The sequence below is a fragment of the Carassius gibelio genome, chromosome B17, assembly GCF_023724105.1.
Source record: "Carassius gibelio isolate Cgi1373 ecotype wild population from Czech Republic chromosome B17, carGib1.2-hapl.c, whole genome shotgun sequence".
NCBI classification, from domain to species: domain Eukaryota; kingdom Metazoa; phylum Chordata; class Actinopteri; order Cypriniformes; family Cyprinidae; genus Carassius; species Carassius gibelio.
Window position 1 is genome coordinate 11,364,075 of NC_068412.1, and position 19,221 is coordinate 11,383,295.

General features: G+C 37.0%; 1 protein-coding gene across 1 annotated transcript in view; it reads left to right on the top strand.

Annotated features, from left to right (window-relative positions):
- The window catches only part of LOC127976418 (unconventional myosin-VI), a 49,056-nt gene that overhangs the window by 2,793 nt on the left and 27,042 nt on the right, over positions 1 to 19,221 (top strand). The window contains exons 2-13 of the mRNA XM_052580821.1: positions 4,863 to 5,004; positions 7,241 to 7,310; positions 7,455 to 7,528; positions 9,312 to 9,441; positions 9,576 to 9,681; positions 10,144 to 10,199; positions 10,308 to 10,405; positions 10,484 to 10,648; positions 10,960 to 11,040; positions 13,803 to 13,983; positions 15,714 to 15,858; positions 18,438 to 18,595. Coding sequence (XP_052436781.1) covers positions 4,888 to 5,004; positions 7,241 to 7,310; positions 7,455 to 7,528; positions 9,312 to 9,441; positions 9,576 to 9,681; positions 10,144 to 10,199; positions 10,308 to 10,405; positions 10,484 to 10,648; positions 10,960 to 11,040; positions 13,803 to 13,983; positions 15,714 to 15,858; positions 18,438 to 18,595 — 1,381 coding nt within the window. The 5' untranslated portion in view covers positions 4,863 to 4,887. The remainder of the gene's footprint in view (positions 1 to 4,862; positions 5,005 to 7,240; positions 7,311 to 7,454; positions 7,529 to 9,311; positions 9,442 to 9,575; positions 9,682 to 10,143; positions 10,200 to 10,307; positions 10,406 to 10,483; positions 10,649 to 10,959; positions 11,041 to 13,802; positions 13,984 to 15,713; positions 15,859 to 18,437; positions 18,596 to 19,221) is intronic.

Sequence of the window (19,221 nt, forward strand, 5' to 3'; positions counted from 1 at the left end):
TCCTTGTGAAGCTCTCCCAATTTCTTGAATCGGCTTTTCCTGACAATCTTCCCAAGACTTCATTCTTCCTTGTTGCTTGTGCACCTTTTCCTCCCACACTTTTTCCTTCCAGTCAATTTTCCATGAATATATTTTGATACAGCACTCTGTGAACAGTCAGCCCTTTCAGCAATGACCTTCTGCGTTGCTTACCCTCCTTGTGGAGGGTGTTGATGATTGTCTTCTGGACAACTGTCAAGTCAGTAGTCTTTCCCATTATTGTGGTTGCATGTTCTAAACTATTCCAAGATGTACCCAGTATTTATACTCAAAATTAATCAAACTAATCAAGCTCAAATTTTTTTGAGATACTGAATTTTTTATTTAAATAAAAAATGTGTAACCATCAGAATTAAAACAAAAAACTCCTTTTCCATGATATACATTTTTTTTTTTAGCTACACCTGTACTACATATGAAGGAATTTTCCATATAATTTTTTAATGGTGGTTTAATGTATTTAGAATTTTGCACGTTTAGGGTTAACGTGTCTGTATGTTATTTAGTTTTACTTACTTTTCTACTTAATTGTTATTATTTTTTAATTTGTATATAAATTCTAGCAATAAAAGCTAGATTTTGGAAAATATTTTGATATTTTAAAAAGCATAATAGTTTTAATTACAAACTAGAAACCTTCCTACCAACTAACATTTGGCTTCGTTTTTTTTTTTTTTTTTGGCATATTAAAACACTCATTTGAATATACATATAGAACCCAGCAAAAGCGCAGGAAAATGTTGGCTTTGGAAGTCCCATCGACACTGGCCTCTTTGCATCCTGTTTTCCATATCCTCTGGCTATAAAGAGAGCAGGAGCAGAGGAAGAAGGGGGAGGGATACAGTATGTGTGCTACAGGAAACTCACACAGCCCTTTGACCCCAAACCATTGCCTATGACAACGTCTGTACTGTTGCCATCAGCATGCACATAAATATGTGCAATCACTCATCTCTCTATGACTGTCTCACTGTAAACATGTAGCTTCAGTTAGATGGATGTTTATTAGATGAAGGAGCGATGAGCCAAGAAATGTGGGAAAAGAAATGTCTGTTGTTGACTATCACAGTACTGTGGACGTGGAGTGCTTCTCACAGTTTTGTTGTTATTTTGGATCTGTTGATTCTTGTGGAAGAGTATGTATCTCAGCAGGCTTTGCATTGCCAAGTATGCTTTGACATGACTTGTGTGTTCATTAGTGGATATGTTTTCTCTTATTTTATATTTTTAATTTATATTAAAAAGTGTATTGCATGCTGTTCGCCTTTTTTTTTTTTGCACCAATATTTACATGTTGCTATAAAACTTTGTATTAAAGGTCCTAACTTTTTTTTCTCTTTTATTGCCACATCACTTGTTTCAATGTCTCTCAGGCATTTTCAACAAAGCCGCCTTCTTTTTCGATGGCGAACTGCACACAATATAGCCATAAAACATTTTTATTGTGTGTCTAATGCAGTGCCAACATTATGACACAATTACTAAACTTTTATCAACATGAAATGTTGTGTAAGCATATTATGATGTTATTGTTATAACAGATATAATATAGGATGGTAAAGATTAATCTTGAAAGTAACTCTGACCAGTTGAAAGATCTGTAATTTTTTTTTTACATGTATTTTTTTTTATCATGGCACTTCCTTTTCTGGAACAGGTGGAGCCATTGAGTTTATCAGGTAGCTAGAATGATTAACCATGGGAACAATAATACTGTATATAGCTTCTGGCTCTTATTATATCTTATTTAAAAATCCAAGTGAAGGGCATTGTGCCACATGAAATTTGGACTCATTTTGTCTTTGAGTATTTCTAAATTTCCCTTTTCCATTGCAGTGGATGGCTCATATTAGCATCACATCTGATAAATAACATGTTACCCTGTTAAAGTTTGGATGTGTTATAGCATGTGTCAGTGAGGAATATTAACAAAATTAGTTGTTCAATCAAACCCCTCTAAAGTTGGAGTTCACAAGTAGTGAAAATAGTTATGAAAGTTTTTGTAAAGATGATTATTTGAAACGGGTAAGTTTTGTAAATTATTTTATTTCATTATTATTCATATTTCTGTTCTTTAATTGTGATTTCTAGCCTTGAATATATTATTTTAACGATCATGAAGAAAAACAATGTCTACATAGTTAGGCTCACCCCAAAAGTATAATTGGCTTTAAAACACTCTTTGTATGTCCAGTCTACAGTCTTTTTTTATGCTTATCCATTATTCATGGCAAAGTTAAGGAAATTTATTATTCATGGAAAAGTCAAGGAAATTAATTGGACAAAAGGTTTAGTGCTGCTCCAGAGTTAAACATTTACATTATGAGTACATGTAAAAAAAATATTACAAATATTAACATAATCAACAGATCATTATGGTTTAGTGCATCCCATCAAACATCTCATTTTCCCAAGACTGATCCAACACAGAATCGAGCATTATGTGAGAAGTAACGTGCCAGATAGTTTTCTGATGAGCAGTGCTGCAGAAGAGAAGCATATACCCATGCCAAGTCTTTGTTTCTTTCAAAAGACTCATGTGAGACTCGACTGATTGGCACACATACGCTTCTGAGCATGTAATGAGGTTATTTAGCATGCTTGACAATTGATAATTGCACCATGGGCAACTCTTGAGACCGGGCCATCGTCCGAGTGCCAGAGAATGGGAAATGTTGCCCTGGTCCAAACCTAGAGCTGTTATCACGTCCTACCTCACTCGCACAGCAGACGTCTTTACTCCTGTCATCAGGTATAATAATGCCCTTGTGATTAGCCATTATTGCTTTTGTAGACTCTGTTGTAGTTGTCTTGTAGTTCTGTTAAGGGCATGCAGTCTGCGGCTTTCAGTGGATATCATGGATCTTAACGGATGTCATCCAGTGTTTCAGATAAATCACCTGATCTTAATAGGGAGTTATACTGAACACTGCAAGAAGTCTATGGTTTATTGTAGGATCAGTGAGATCAGATAGGGCCACCAACTGTTCTCTCAAGAGGAGAGGCTGTGCAGCTGAAGATGTCTCAGAGAGCAGAAGCGCCAATCTGCTATTTACAGGATGAGCCCATACCTGAAGGGAATACCAAGATCATCGAAAAAACAAGCCAGGAGACTAAAATACCGCAACAGAACTTGTTGTTGAAAAGGGGGAAGTCGTGGCCTAACGGATAGAGTGTTGGACTTGCAATCCAAGGGTTGTGGGTTCGAGTCTTGGGCCGGCAGGAATTGTAGGTGGGAGGAGTGAATGTACACCACTCTCTCCACCTTCAATACTATGACTGAGGTGCCTTTGAACCCACAGAGCAAGGCAAAGAACCCCCAACCGCAGCATAAATGGCTGCCCACTGCTCCGGGTGTGTGTTCACTGTGTGTGTGTGTGTGTGCACTTTGGATGGGTTAAACACAGAGGATGGGTCACCATACTTGGCTGTATGTCACGTCACTGTCACTGAAATGACAAGGTCCACAGTCACACTAGATGGCACATTTGTCTGAGAATGGCCGCATTTTCCAAAACATCGTTAGATGGCATAAAAGAACACATTTTTACCTTTCCTAATAGTACGAGACCAATCAGATATCTTATCATAGTTGTGTTTGCTAACGCAGGCATCACAGTTCATGCGTAGAGTATGTAATTCAAACACACTGCATACATTTTTCAACTTGCAGATGGTTGATAAAGGAGAAATAATAAGGCTCGCTTTGTTGATTGTGGGGATCCTAGAGTTCTGTATGCTGACTTTATTCACTTTTAAAAGACTAAAGTTAACATATGTGGTTTAAATAACCAGATGCATTTCCAATTGCTTGAACTGGGTCATCAGTACGGTGTTTACACTTGGTATTTTTCATGATTTAGTAGGCATCCGATCAGTAAAAATTCATGACTGGATGAAATTTAAGAACTTTTATGAGACTTAAGCATTGATTTAGGCCAGCACACAAATACCTGAAAAGACCTAGCAACCCCACAGAACACCCTAGCAATTCCAACCACTCACTTATGATAATTTGATTATAAATGAATCAAAACTACATAGTTGTCACTGTGTAAAATTAAAATTCCACTGCTCTGAGCAGTGGATTCATGTGCACGCTGCTCAGAAACTCTCAAAGAAAGCATGTGCACATAGCCCTGTTGTTTGTAAACCGCTAAAAATCACTGCAATGCTTAAAAATATGTGCAAACAATACATTTTTGTGACCGCGGTGCACCGCAACATGACATGAGTACATAACTTTGATAAAGATGATAGTCTTAAAACTGTATCGGTTGACAAATTTCTACTTCATAATCGTGTCTACCGATATATCGCATCTACCGATATATTGCCAGTAACAGTTGCTACATGGCCAATATAAACGTTCTGCAAATTTAGAAAATCGTATACACATGTCAGAGATAGTGAAAAGAGTCTTAATAATGCCATTGCAACCACAGCATCCTGATGTGGCAGCCTCCTAGAACACGCTAACAATTGTCTAGCAACCACTGTAACATTGAGGCAGCGAGATTTGCATGAGAAAGCTCCACTCATATTCTCTTCAGAGATCTAGTTTCAGTGTCCCTTTGTACATTATGCATATCAAGACTTTGAAGTGGTAAATGCAACAAGTTGTTTTCTTATTTGTCATTCCCATCATCTGTACTGCAGATGACCTTGTCAGCCTCCACTTGCAGCATTCAGAAAGACATTTTGTTTACAGTCACATGGTTTGTGTTAAACAAAACAATTACTTTTCTGTTGGACAAGATTTGCATACTGCCAGCCAAGTCAGTGTTTAAACTTGTGTGTGTGTGTGTGTGTGTGTCTTCCAGAGCTGCTGTGTAGTTGCAGGGTGCAATGGAGGATGGGAAGCCTGTGTGGGCGCCCCACCCCACCGATGGGTTCCAGCTGGGCATGATAGTGGACATCGGTACGGATGCGCTCACCATTGAACCTCTCAATCAGAGAGGAAAGGTAAGATGACAGCTTTACTGTGCCTGTAAGGGATCATGTTAGCATTTAACCATTGACACCATATTATCATGCCTCATGAGTTTATACGAGGGGAAAATCTTGCTTAGTTGCTAAGCACCTTTGATGCCCTATCTATCCACTGAGACCAGACTACCTCGGGAGATCATGTGATCAGCGTTTCTGCTGACGTGCTGAGTTTTTCCCACCACACGCTTGATTAACTTCATGATGTGTATAAAAGGCCTCCAGGTATCTGAGCAATAGGTAAAATGTGAGAACATGTGTATGTGGAATAGTGCTGTGCCATGTAAGGGTGTCACTTGCAGGGGATTTGAATAAGTAATGAGCTCTGCCTGCGGCAGGTGTGCAGGTCACGTTACACTCAGGGTAGTTTCATTTGACAAAAAAAAAAAAAAAAACTTACACACTTGCTTAGAGTGTGTCTTTCTGAAATTAAAAAAACCTACAAAATCACCTTGCAAGGACATTCTCATAATAACTAAATAATGTAATATCTCTGGTCTTAAAGTGCTGCAAGGTATATTTTAGGGTTAGGGTTCATCTTTAGGAACTATAATTCATGATGTGGCATCCATTTTTTATGGATCTATTCATTTATTCTGAGATGTGTTAAAAATGCAATTCATACTATACATGCAGTGACTTAAAATATGTTTTTGTTATGATTAGAATGTTTTTAATTTCTGAATCAAGGGTTCCTCAAATAACATCTTAAAATTAATTTAATATTAGTTCTATATATTTTTTTATAATTATTTAATAATAAATGAACAAACTTGCTTATTAAAGTTGAGACAAGAAGCAAAAGTTTTGTCCAAGTGAAACAACTTCTTGAAAAAGAACCAATGTAGGGAGCGACTTGATTTTGTCCGTGAGGAATCGATTAGATTGTTGTCATTGGCTAATTGCCGTGATCTGTGAGTGACAGATTGCTGGAGGGAATTGTTTCTCGTCCCGTCCCTCATGCTGGAGCACAAGTCCTCAGAGAAGAGATGTCAATGCCAAAGGGATGGCAAGTCATTTTGATTAAAGATTACAAGGGCACATGAATTAAAAAAGTAAAATGTGCACAGATAAATCATTTAGCCTATAATAAACACTGCAATATTCCATAAAAATAAGAATAGTTCATTTTGATGATGTTAATATTTGAAATGAAGTCATGTGGTACAGCCAACATACAGCGTATGCACACAAAAGCACAGAACAGGAAATGATATCATAGATAGGATGCCTGCAAATCCTTATAACAATGTCTGAAGGTAAGTGTAAATATCTTTTTTTTTATATTCCTATGACAAAGTCAGTTGTAAAATGTTGTGGTGCAACTCATACAATTTTTTTTGAAAATATAATTCTTAAAATAGATTATAGTATTTATAAAACAGTTTTACCTGAAATAAGTTATTTATTTTCTTAAGAATTTTTCAAAACCATATGAAACCAACCTGAATGCAAAGAGCATATTTTCTAAGAACTGATTTTATTTTCTTTCTCATTAACTCTCTTGTTTGGCAGTTGCACATTTAGCTTTTATTAAACAAAGGTAAACAATGCATGAGACGTTCCTACTTGAATCTATCAAGGTTGTGTGTGTTTTTCAGGTCAAAGAGGTAGATGATATCCATGACACCGAGGCAGATAATAACTTTCCTAATGTAAATGGCTTATGTAAAAGTGAGGGAGTGAAATAATGTAAAGCAGGGAAGTCAGCAGGGATGAGATGGGTTTTCTGGGAAAGGTCAGCCTGTCTCATCTCGCTCTGAATAACGCAGCGGCGTGATGGGCAGCTTTGGGTGTCTTATAATGTGTCATGTAATGGATTTCGCAGCTTATGTTCTCACCTTTCACATTAACATGACTTTACTGTTTCTTCTGCGCATTATGGCCACCATTAGGCACAATCAATCACGGCTGACCTAGCGCTGCTCTTCGGGGTCATTTACGCAGTCGTAATGTATGAAGACCTTGAGTGTTTATAGCTTTACACCTCGCTGAAAGTAAGCAGACAGAGTCGGAAATGAGAGAACAAACGGCTGCCATCATCTACTTGTTTTTTGTCCCATTAATCTTCTGTGTGGTCGTAAAGTCTGTGCACTTTTAATAATAATATGGATACATAGTGAAATAGGTCAATGTAGCCAGTTGTTGTTAGGCCAGGTTTTTCATTTGGCCAGAGGTCACAAAGTTGACAGTGCTCATTTTGACTTTGCAGACGTTCCTGGCTCCCATCAGTCAAGTGTTTCCTGCTGAGGAAGATGTGAACAAACATGTTGAAGACAACTGTAAGTATTGAACTTAGTTGGGGTGCATCATCCATTAGCATCACATAAAATACTTAAGATGTTATGATCTTAAGATGGTCAATGATATTCTCAAATTTACTTATATATATATATGTATATACAAGTTTACATATTTACTTCCAGGTTCTCTTATGTATTTAAATGAGGCCACTCTTCTGAACAACATCCGTGTCCGTTACAGCAAAGACTTGATCTATGTAAGTCAAATTCCTGTACAGAATTCTTGTTTTACATCTTTTCTGTGCCCTTTTCCAAGGCCAAAACTATGCAAATATACAAATACCCTGCCAAGTTACAACATAAGCACGGTCCAATTTTAATGACTTAATTTGCAAGGTCCATTATGTATTGTCAATAGACAGTGATGCATAAAGATCTGCTCACACGGAAGTCTTTCAAACCAAGCAGCTTTCTATTGGTCAGTGTGGCAGATTACTTTTTTCGGCCTCACGTTCAACTCCAGTTACAGTACGAGGATTCCTATTCAAACAATAGGATTTACCATAGAAGTGTATTTAAATTTAAATAGTAAATGTGCACTATTTTGGCAGTAATGAAGCTCAAAACTCAAGGGGTGATAGAGCTTGCAGTGTTTGTGCCAGACTGGATGTGTTATTATTATTATTTGAGTAAACACTTTGAATAACTTGCTTGACAAAATTAAAAGTACAGTGTATAGGAAGTAAAAATGTCATTTATATTCACCATATGAAAATTTATTTTTAACCATTACTTATAAACCCTTGAAAACAGACCTACTGTAAACTCCAAGGTTTTTATTAGATGATATATGCTTTCGTTGACACCATCAGCCTTCCTATTTTTGCAACCTATTTTTCAAAGAGTCATTTACCAGAAGAATTCCTGGAAGCTGCATTACCCATGATTCTGTAAAGAGCTAATCGAGCCAAAAGATCTCGTCAGTGAATGTCCGCTCCTATGAAGCGCCGCAAATTTCTAAACGTCTGTATATTTATATATACATATAGAAAATACACACATTGTCTATTATGTAAACAAACTTTTATTTTGGATGCGATTAATCGTGATTTATCAATTTGACAACACTAAATATACCAATTTCAAAAACAAATGTATTTTATATGTTTATGATGTTGTGATGATGATGTGATTTACCCAATAGCTGGCTGATTTGGGTCATGGTTTATAACTCTTCAGCAAAGACTTTCTAGGGTAAAAAAATGAATGGAAAAATACTTCCGTATCTAACTTCACAGAAAAAGGTGTAAATTGAAATTGCTGTCCCTCTATCCTCCATTGGGTCATAAGTTCAAACCATTGTTTGAACCAATGCTACTGTGTTAGGCAGGTTTTTATTGTTTTAAAGGCACCACAACCTACATATGCTGTCTCTGCATGTTAAGCTAAGTGTTTAAATTACACCTATAAGCTGAAGATGTATAACAAATTGAAACTACACTGATTTGAGCCATTAAATCTTAAAAAACTGCATGATGCATTCAAATATTTTGCTTAACAATCACCTCAGGGCAGTGTAGGGCTTCCAGATTCACGCTAAACCCCGTATATCTCATTGGCGGGCATCCCTGCAGGTACGGTGCTGATGGGCATGTTATTGTCGTGCTCCAGTAGCCCTTATTAGCCTCTCATCTGACGGCGGTCCCGCTGTCAGCGTCCGCTCATCAGCACAGCGCCCGAGCCTGTCAGGAGACGGCCCAGGCCCTGCCCTAGTGTGACTGCACGTCTCAGATGACCCAGCTAATCCTGCCCAGACGCTATCAAGTTTCCCATTGCACTTAATTAGGTCCTGTGAGATAGCGACGCTCCACACAGCACAGCTAACCTGAAAGTATGAGGCTTTTAATGACAGCACTTAAAAAAAATCAACTATTGTTGGTACTTCAACCACTGATCTGTTTGTCCAAAATATGGAAGACTGTAAAAACTAAATCATACACATAAGAAATCTCCTCTGATCATGTGTGTGTTTTATTTCAGACGTCTGTGGCTAACATCCTGATTGCTGTGAACCCATATTTCGACATCCCTAAACTCTACTCCCCAGAGACCATTAAGAGCTATCAGGGACGCTCTTTGGGGACACTTCCCCCTCATGTCTATGCTATTGGTGAGTGGGCACTTGAACGTCTGTCTAATAGGACGCTTGAGGATTCCATTCGAAGTCTTTCTTTTGTCGTGTTTTTTTTTTGTTGACAGCGATTTTAACAAACTTCTGTCTCTGTCTCTCTGTCTCTGTCTCAGCGGACAAAGCCTATAGAGACATGAGAGTTCTGAAGATGAGTCAGTCCATCGTTGTGTCTGGCGAATCGGGTGCTGGAAAAACAGAAAACACAAAGTTTGTTCTCAGGTATGATAACTGTCTATTCATGGAATGCCTAAAACACTTCAATTAATATCTCACACATGTGTAAGGGGTCCAAATCTAGTCTTTTGTGCCATACCTGGCAGCGGTGGTGAAATTAGGATGTTTCTTTTTAGACATAATATATAATGTAATGTAGATATAGGCATTCTAATTCTAATTAGAATACAAATAAATATATATATTTTTTCTGTTACAGATATCTTCTGTAACATTTTTAATAATGCATAATGGATGCTGCTTTGCCATCACATGAATAAAATAATAATAATAATAAAAAATCGTATTTGTATTTTTGATCTAAGAAATGCAGCTTTGTTGAGATCTCTTTTAAAAACATAAAACATGTGGCAGTGCTCAGTAATGTTAATTTGTAAGTATGTAAATATGTCTTATGATTTGTTGAATGAGTTTTGTCATTTTAATAATGTATCTGTTTAATTTCAGGTATTTAACCTCATCTTATGGAACATGTCAGGATATAGATGAGAGGATTGTTGAGGGTAGGTCTACCAAATACACTTTTAACTGGTTGTGACCAGTACATTAGTGAATTTTGCATACTGTACAATGCAAAATCTGTTTTTAAATAATATGTCTGTTCCGTGCAGCCAACCCCTTGCTTGAAGCTTTTGGAAATGCAAAGACGGTCAGGAACAACAACAGCAGCCGCTTTGGAAAGTTTGTGGAAATTCACTTTAATGAGAAGGTAAACTTTCTCCGGCTCTGAAGACTAGAATGTGATCTTGTAAGACTCAGTCACTAAGTGTGTTCGTCGTGTCTTCAGAATGCAGTTGTGGGCGGATTCGTCTCGCACTATCTGCTGGAGAAGTCTCGGATTTGCATGCAGAGCGCAGAAGAGCGAAACTATCATATATTTTACAGACTTTGCGCAGGGGCATCGGAGGACATCAGGAACATGCTTCACCTCAACTCTCCGGAAAACTTCCGGGTCAGTTTCCTGTGTATGTGTGTCAGGAAACTAGAAAGCAATTTACAAAGCTTAGACACTCTTTAGCAGGAGACTTTGAGATTTGTATTATAATTGATGTGACCGAAGCACCAGACCGTATCAAAGCACACAACTGCAGGAAGTGCCAACTGAATAATACTTTAGTTGATTTCCTTTGCCTTTGTATACAGTGAAGCGTTGATGTACCACTAGATGGCACTAGATTTGCTTTACAATGCTTATGAATGTATTCCTGTAGCTTTTGGTCTCCTATATTAACTACTCTCATTGTGTGTTTGTGTTCCACTCAGTATTTGAATCGCGGCTGCACCCGATACTTTGCAAACAAGGACTCAGATAAACAGATCATGCAAAACAGGAAAAGTCCAGAGGTATGTATAAACACCTGTGTTTGCGAATCTCTGTCAGAATCCTCCTTCCTGGATTCTGATACGCATATCTGGCAAATTTGAAGTAATAAACAGCCCTTAGCTGAGCTGTAGTAAAGATATTCGAGTCGTTTTTGACGTATGATCAAATCCTTGCCGTTTTCTTTGTTTGTGTAGTGAAATTAAGACTAGAGGACATACTGAGTGTACAGTCCTTGAGTGCAGCCAGAATCTCTGAAGTTGTAGGACGACTGTTTTGCCTCGAATAGAATTAGTTACCCTCGGAAATGAGTTCACGTCTTTGATGAATAATGTAAAGTGTAATAAATTCCAGTGTTGTTGTGTTGTGTTCAGCCCTCTCTTGAGACCGAGCCCATCAATTGATGTTATTGTTATCAAGGGCCATTATTATAAATCATCGTTGTGTTGAATCCCCCTGGAGGTGATGAGATATTCATTAGCTGCTGTTTCTGTTGGTGCAGTAGTTCATTTGCTAGCTCAACACCGTCTGGTTTTTTGTTTTTCCATTTTTTTTTTTTTTTTAGATGAAGATCTGAGATTAATTTGATTCCCCAAATTTGCAGATGGTACTTTTGTTGTTATTGTTGTTGTTGTTGTTTTTTATCCGTTTTTATCATCCTTGTATACTTCAATATCTCAACCAGGTTGGGTCGATATTAGGATATTAATGCAATCTGTTTAAAATTCAGAATGGACTGAGATTTGTCTTCGCTTAGGCTCTAGTCCAAAGCCTAGTGAGCTGTCATAGTGCCTGTATACATCCTAACCAAGGAAGCTCATTCAAACTCTCTACAAAGACAGGAAGTCAGCTCCACACAAATAGAATTCAAATTGACTCAGCTGACAGTTTTTAATCTATGCAGTTTCAAAAATCGAATTCCAATTTTGTTAAGTCATGTCATAAGAAATACATTAATGTTTCCGGGTCCAAGTGTCTAATCATTTCAATTGAGAATACTATCGCAACAGCCTTTTTTGAGAAATTTATATTCCTATTAAACTGTCCCGGACATCACTAGTTTAATGATGCTCAAAAGGTGAATCGCTCTATGGCCATCTGAGATTCCATTAGTATTACAGCACACCATGAATGTATTTTATCGCCATTTATTTTTTGCTTATGTCGTGTCAGACTTAACAAGTGGATAGAGTTAGATTAGCATGCTGCTGTACCAACAGCATTATACCCTAACAAGGAGTAAAATACAAAGCACACACAAAGTAATTTTTTTGTGATAAATTTCAGAACTGAGTAAGATTTCATTGAATGTATGGTTTTTGTTCAACTTATTAGCCATTGAAGTGCCCAGTGGTTCCCAACCTTTTCGACTTCAAAGCCTTCTCTCTTCAAAGACAATATTAAAAGGCCCCCAAGACATTTTTCATACCTACTTTATGCCATAATTACAAAGCTGCTCATTTTCATATTTACAGAAAGAACGTAGAACTGTATTGAAGTCATTAAATTAAATTATTATAAATAATGTAAACACATTCAATTCCAGAATATTTTATGTCTCTCAGTCTTCCCGATAGGAGATTTCATATGTATTGTATATCTTGGTTTGTTTTTAACACAATTTTTCACGATGCAGATCTAAAAAAAAATATATTTTTATATTTTGGTTTTATATTTTGGTTGTTCATTTGCAGGTTTTTTTCTCTTTTCTTATTCTTCTTAAATCTTACATTTTTTAAAGATGTATTAATTTCCGATTTAAAAAAAATCAAACACTTAAAATGACTTCATAAAGTATAATCAGCTTTACTTTTTTTGAGAACCTTGGTTGATAAAGACATTACAGACTCAGAAGGAAAAAAAAATAAATACAATGCAGTCTTATTTCTTCTTCTTCTTTTTTGTAATGTTTTAGCTTATTTTAAGACTTGTCTTGTTATTAAAATGCCACCTGTGTATGTTTTGAAACACTAATTTTGTTATTATTAGTAGTTTTCTAACTGAATATTATGTGTCTTTGCCTTCCCTGATCTTTTTAATATTCAGGATCAGAAGGTGATGTTCTACCAGTTGGCCTTTCTAAATGCTTTTCATGCTTTACATTCTTCAGCTTTCTGGGTTTCTGTGCATGAAATTGGACATTAGTATGTGCATGGGTCTGCAAGCTAATATGCATGAGGCTTTCTGTGTGAAAAAGGTATTTTTATAAGGGGTGCTTGTAGTTATGGTTATTAAACCGCATTTATGCTTTGTTGTGGTCAGAGTGGTGTGATCTGCTTATTCATCTTCAGACTGCAGATTATCAGTTTGGCAGTAATTTAAAAGCATAAATAGTTTGCACAAAATATAAATTCTTTCACCCTTGTATCCTTTAAACAAGAGAAGAGACATTTAGAAATATTTTAATGTCGCTCTTTTAAAAGCTTTCCTCAAACAGAAAATCATTCACGTTTAGAACGAAAGGTGATTAATTGATGATAGTACTATATATATATATATATATATATATATATATATATATATATATATATATATATATATATATATATATTTGTAATGTGGCTGTAAAAGAGTCAAAAAGGAAGTGCTGACACACTCTGACCCTCAGGTGTGGTTTGTTTTCTTTTCCTCTTCCTCCCTTCAATCAGAGATCTAGATCTGTATGCAGCCTTCCAGTATACATTTCTGATCTCTGATTCTAGCTGCAGTGCCAGTGCATTTTTCTTCTCAGCGCATGTGACCTATGGATAGTGTTGTGTGTCTTGATGGTCCTTTGTTTCTCTAGCACGGTAAAGCAGGTGCCCTCAAAGACCCTTTGCTGGATGACCTGGGAGATTTCAACAGGATGGTGGTGGCCATGAGGAAAATTGGCCTGGATGACACAGAGAAGCTCAATCTCTTCAGAGTGGTGGCTGGCGTCCTTCATCTCGGCAATATCGACTTCGAAGAGACAGGAAGCACCTCTGGTAGCCATTCATACTGCACTAGTAGAAAAAAATACCTCCATCAAAATTCATCAAAGATTTAATATCCTAACCCAGCATGATAAGTTGCAAGCATAAAGTAATTTTGTATCTTGCATAAAGTGACATATTTGATGCTCGGTATGCAACCAGTGAGATTTCACTCTATATCTATTGGAATAAAGCAGAACTAGAAACCAAACGGCCGATAAAATGTCTTGTGTCGGTTGCAATTATGCCGGTTTGATAGGATTTATCGCTTGCTGCTTTGTCATGTCACGCTTGGTTTAGAAATATTCGGTTTCTTTCAGGATAAGAGACTTCAAAATACAACCGGTTCTGCTTTTATACAGAAATTTCACCATCTGCGTTCAGTCAGGGAAGAAATTTTCACTGATGTCTGAAATGTAGTTTTATGATTTTTCGAGCACATGCACATTTGCTGATGTTCTCCTCATTAAACTCCCACGCACACACAAACACACACACACACACACACACACACACACACAACACCCAGCCCTCCTCCAACTCAAAAGACCTCATTAGATCTGCTGTGGGGGTAACGGGGCTCTTTCTAGTGTTGCCAGACGTGCATCCAGGATTTGTTTTCCTCTTCTGATGAAAGTACAACACCTTTTACCTCTCTGGCCTGCTCCATTTCTCTGCTCACAATGGAGCTGCTGTCCTGAGATACTTTCAGCTGGAAAACACAGAACCTAATGCTGCAGAGGGCTTACAGGAAACCTGAAGACTATTATGTATGAAAACATACTTTTGAAAGGGGCTAAGATATGATCAGAGATTGAAAGAGTGAGCTTTTATAGATGTTTTTATTTTTGTGCACATTTGCACAGTCAAATGGACAAATTCTTTTTTTTTTTTATCTTTTATTAGGAACATGTTTAATATATAAAATAAAATCCTTCAAATTTGTTTGAAGGCATAAATGAAAAAAAAAAAAAAAATTTAAGAAAAAAAAATAGTACGGTGATACAGCTATCCTGATATTATGTGGAGAAAAATACTTAGAGGGGGAAAACAGTGAAAATTATTATAAATTATTATAAAAAAGTATTTAAAAAAATTCTGCATGTTATGAGACAAAACTGCAGAAACATGCAGCTAAAATAAAGTTAAATAATAAAAATAAATTGAAACAAAATAAAAACAACAATATAATATCATAGAGGACTTCTGTGGACTTCTTAAATTATCAGGTATTTTGACCTTTTAGGACATGACAAGTTCAGCTTTCAAAATGTCATGTGGTGCAAATTATAAAAAATAAATAATTTATCATTTGTACCACATGATATTTTAAATGCTGAACCTGGTCTTGACAGGATAAAAAAATAAATAATATATGACAGGATATATATTTAGATATATATTTAAAACCTTTTTGTAAAATAGCACTTAAGATGTGTACTCTAATGTATTCAGTACTGTTGATACAAATGACACTGATATAAATGGAATTCACTATTATTTTTTAAACAAATGAAAACAAATTAAATTCAGCAACAAAATAAAATCCTTTGACTTAGACATTGTATAATTGATGTTGACCTATTTAAATCCGATTATTCAACAGAGGAATAGGTCATTATCTGCTTCGAAAGCATCAGTACATTGAAAATTTAAAAAAGCTCTGCTGTCTAGACGCAGCATAAGAAACATGATGAGCCGTGGTTTAAAGATGAGCATTAAAAATCTGCATCTGGTCTCAGGTGGCTGCATCCTGAAGAACCAGACCGGTCAGACTCTGGAATACTGCGCCGAGCTCCTGGGCCTGGACCAGGACGACCTGAGAGTCAGCCTCACCACCAGGGTCATGCTCACCACTGCAGGGGGCGCCAAAGGCACAGTCATTAAGTGAGTGACCCCACACGTTTACCTTAACATCTCCTCAGCCACTGACCCTCTGGTTTTGTTTTATTTTTCTGTTCGCATCCGAATGATGATCAAAAAGGAAGCGCAGATCCCTGCCTGGTATTTTTCACGCTCGCCTCGCATCTCAATCTTCCCCAAGATGTGAAACGTCTTCTAGTATTACATTTCATCATTGCACTCCATTCGCATAACCGTTAAATGAATCCTCCAGTCACAAGCTCGCAGACGAGAGGAGAGCTGAAAATAGCTAATCGCAGCTTTTCCATTAGAGATATGGTCAGTATAATCAAATGTGGCATAGACTAAATTGGCTGAGGGGCCGCAATAGTCTAACTGCAATCCAAAGTCTTCTGCATTTAAACGGACGCATTTCTTTTTATTGATTACGTAAGAGGTAAGGCTAGGTTTTTCCAGACAGCTCCATCCACCACTGGTTAAAGAGAAGACTCAGGTTTGCAATTTTGTGAAACAAAAGCCCAGTTCTTCTCCGCTTTCGTCCATGCAAAACCCCCAGTCCAATTACTGCACAAGCCTGTTGTCGAAGGAGAGAGCAATTGGAAAAACTTGATTGTCTCGATTGAATTGTACGCGCCGTTCTTCGTCGCCCAGGTGGGGTTTTATATTCTGCGCCGTCTGAATGATAGGCCAGCGCTCGCTGGATTAATATTTAACCGAGCACAGATGCTGGACTGGGAGTGTTTGCACTGCATGAATAATGGATGTTTGTCTGAGGGAGTGGCCTGGGGTCTTTTAGGTGTGATGAGAATCAAAGTCGCAAGAGGTTTTCTCTGCCCTCCTCGTTTGACTGCGAACAGATGCACAACCACGTACATATGCAATATGTGTCTTATGGAAAATTCTGGAGACTGTATTCAAACAAGGCTACACTGACCCTTTCATTTCACACCGCTAGACACCGACGAGAGCAGCAGCTTGTGCCTGACAGCGCTTCATTTCAGAGGCCATTTTTATTGGGATTTAAACAAATCTGTTAAACTCAACAAAGCAGGTGACACTGAGAAGGAAGAGCACAGCAGCAGCCTCTCGAGACGCATGCATCGGAGGGAATACACTAATAGCATAAAAGCAAGTTAATGAAAAGCAATCTCGCAGACTCCAGATCGTCGAGATTATTGCGAGCCAGGTCCAGCTTTTATTAACTGTGCAGGCAATAAGAGTCTCACAGCAGGTATTCCCACAGTGGGACGGCGCCGTCGAGAGAGCAAGAAGGTTTTATCATCCAGTTCTGGAGTTTCAGTTCGCCGGTATACTTACGCCTCTTGAGAATAGTGCAGGAGCCATTGTGTCTTGTGATTATGAGCTGCTTTGCTTCAACAGGCGTGTGTTATAGAGATTTATTGTGTTTTCATGTAATATCGCCGGCCTGCTGCATTTCAAGCCCTTTAAGCTTCGCCGGGATTTCAAGTGCTGTTTGTTTTACATGTATACATTTATCAAAGTTCCTGTTGCAAAATAAGTATGAATGGAACCGTTTCTCTGTGACGTTTTCAGTTTAATTATGTAATTAATCTGGAGGAGGACCATTAAGTCGCTTTTTATACACCTGATGAACAACAAAGTAGAAAAGGACGATGTTGGAATAAAAGTGTTTGCATTAAAAGGATTCTAGGTCTTCTAGAACTATTTATTTGCATTGAATTGATAAACAAATGTGACCCTGGACCCCAAAACCAGTCATAAGGGTCAGCTTTATGAAACTGTGATTTATACATCATCTGAAAGAATCTGAATAAATATGCATGCCTGCATCACTTTTAAAGATGAGCAAATTAAATCCTTAGCAATGCTTATTACTAATCAAAAATGAAGTTTTGATATATTTATGGAAGTAAATTTACAAAATGTCTTCATGGTAACATGATCTTTACTCAATATCCTAATGATTTTTGGCTTAGAAGAAAAATCTATAATTTTGACCCATACAATGTATTTTTGGCTATTGCTACAGATAGGGTAGCAATTAGGGTTACATATCTTCTTGCATAGTTTTAGGAATCATCTTTATCGTCTTTAGTGAGCTCATGTAATTGTCATTTAAAAAGAACAAAAATAACTTGCTTTCAGCAGAAAACTGTCCGAAATTTACCTTTGTCCTAATAAATACAAGTCCTCCCTCAAAATAAAAAAAACCTCATCAACAATTAATTTCTCACGTATGTTGAAACAATTTCACCGATGCTTAAATTTATGGCTGTAACAGCCGAGATTATATTCATTTGTCCGCTGTAAAACTGTAGAAACACACTATTGTCTGGTCAAATAAAGTCAGAGGAGAAATTTCAGCAGCCTTGAGCGTTTTCAATCATAATGGAATTGAAAGGAAAATAAATTACATTTTGACTCCAAATTATTTCTCGTTGGCGTTCTGCTTTCCCCTAAAGTGTTTTTACACATTTGGCTTAGAATGGTAAAACAGCAACTGTCTTAAGAGTGCAAAGTTGGACGGAGTAAAACAGAAGGGACATGTATTGATGAGGCGGCATTAGCAGAAGCCCTGGCCCAGATTTTGACTCCTCCTGTCCCACTTTGCTCCTCTCCAGGGTGCCTCTGAAGGTGGAACAGGCCAACAATGCCCGTGATGCCCTCGCCAAAGCCATTTACAGCCGGCTCTTTGATCATGTGGTCAAACGGGTCAACCAGTGCTTCCCCTTTGATACATCCTCCAACTTCATCGGCGTGCTGGACATCGCTGGCTTCGGTGAGCCCGAGTGATAGCCACAATGGACAGGTCACGTTGGCTTAACTGAATGTCCTGCTTTTAGTGGCTCTGACATTTTCAAACCAATTGTCAATCAGATGCATATGAGTAATGAGACAACCTAGTCTAATTTCGTAATGCACGTTTTATGACTATCATCAGCTTAACAAATTGAGAGATTTTCTAAATTAATATGGATTTCAGAATTTTGGGGTGCTTGAATTTATTTGATTAGACACATAGAAGTAATGCAGAATTTTAAATATTTCATTAATGTTTTAATCTCAACTTTTCAAAAATGATTTTCTGTGAGGTCTAAGAGTTTTGGTCCCCACTATATGTAACTATAACTCTGAGCTATTTTGACTTGCGTGAAGCTCTTAAAGGTATATTGTAGATTAAATATGACTCCGATATAAAAAGTTATTTGTCAGATATATAAAAAATAAATGCATTTACTTTCTAAATATAATAATAATAATAATAATAATAATAATAATAATAATAATAATAATAATAATTAGTGCTGTCAAACGATTAATCGCGATAAATTGCATCCAAAATAAACATTTTTGTTTACATTATATATATATATATATATATATATATATATATATATATATATA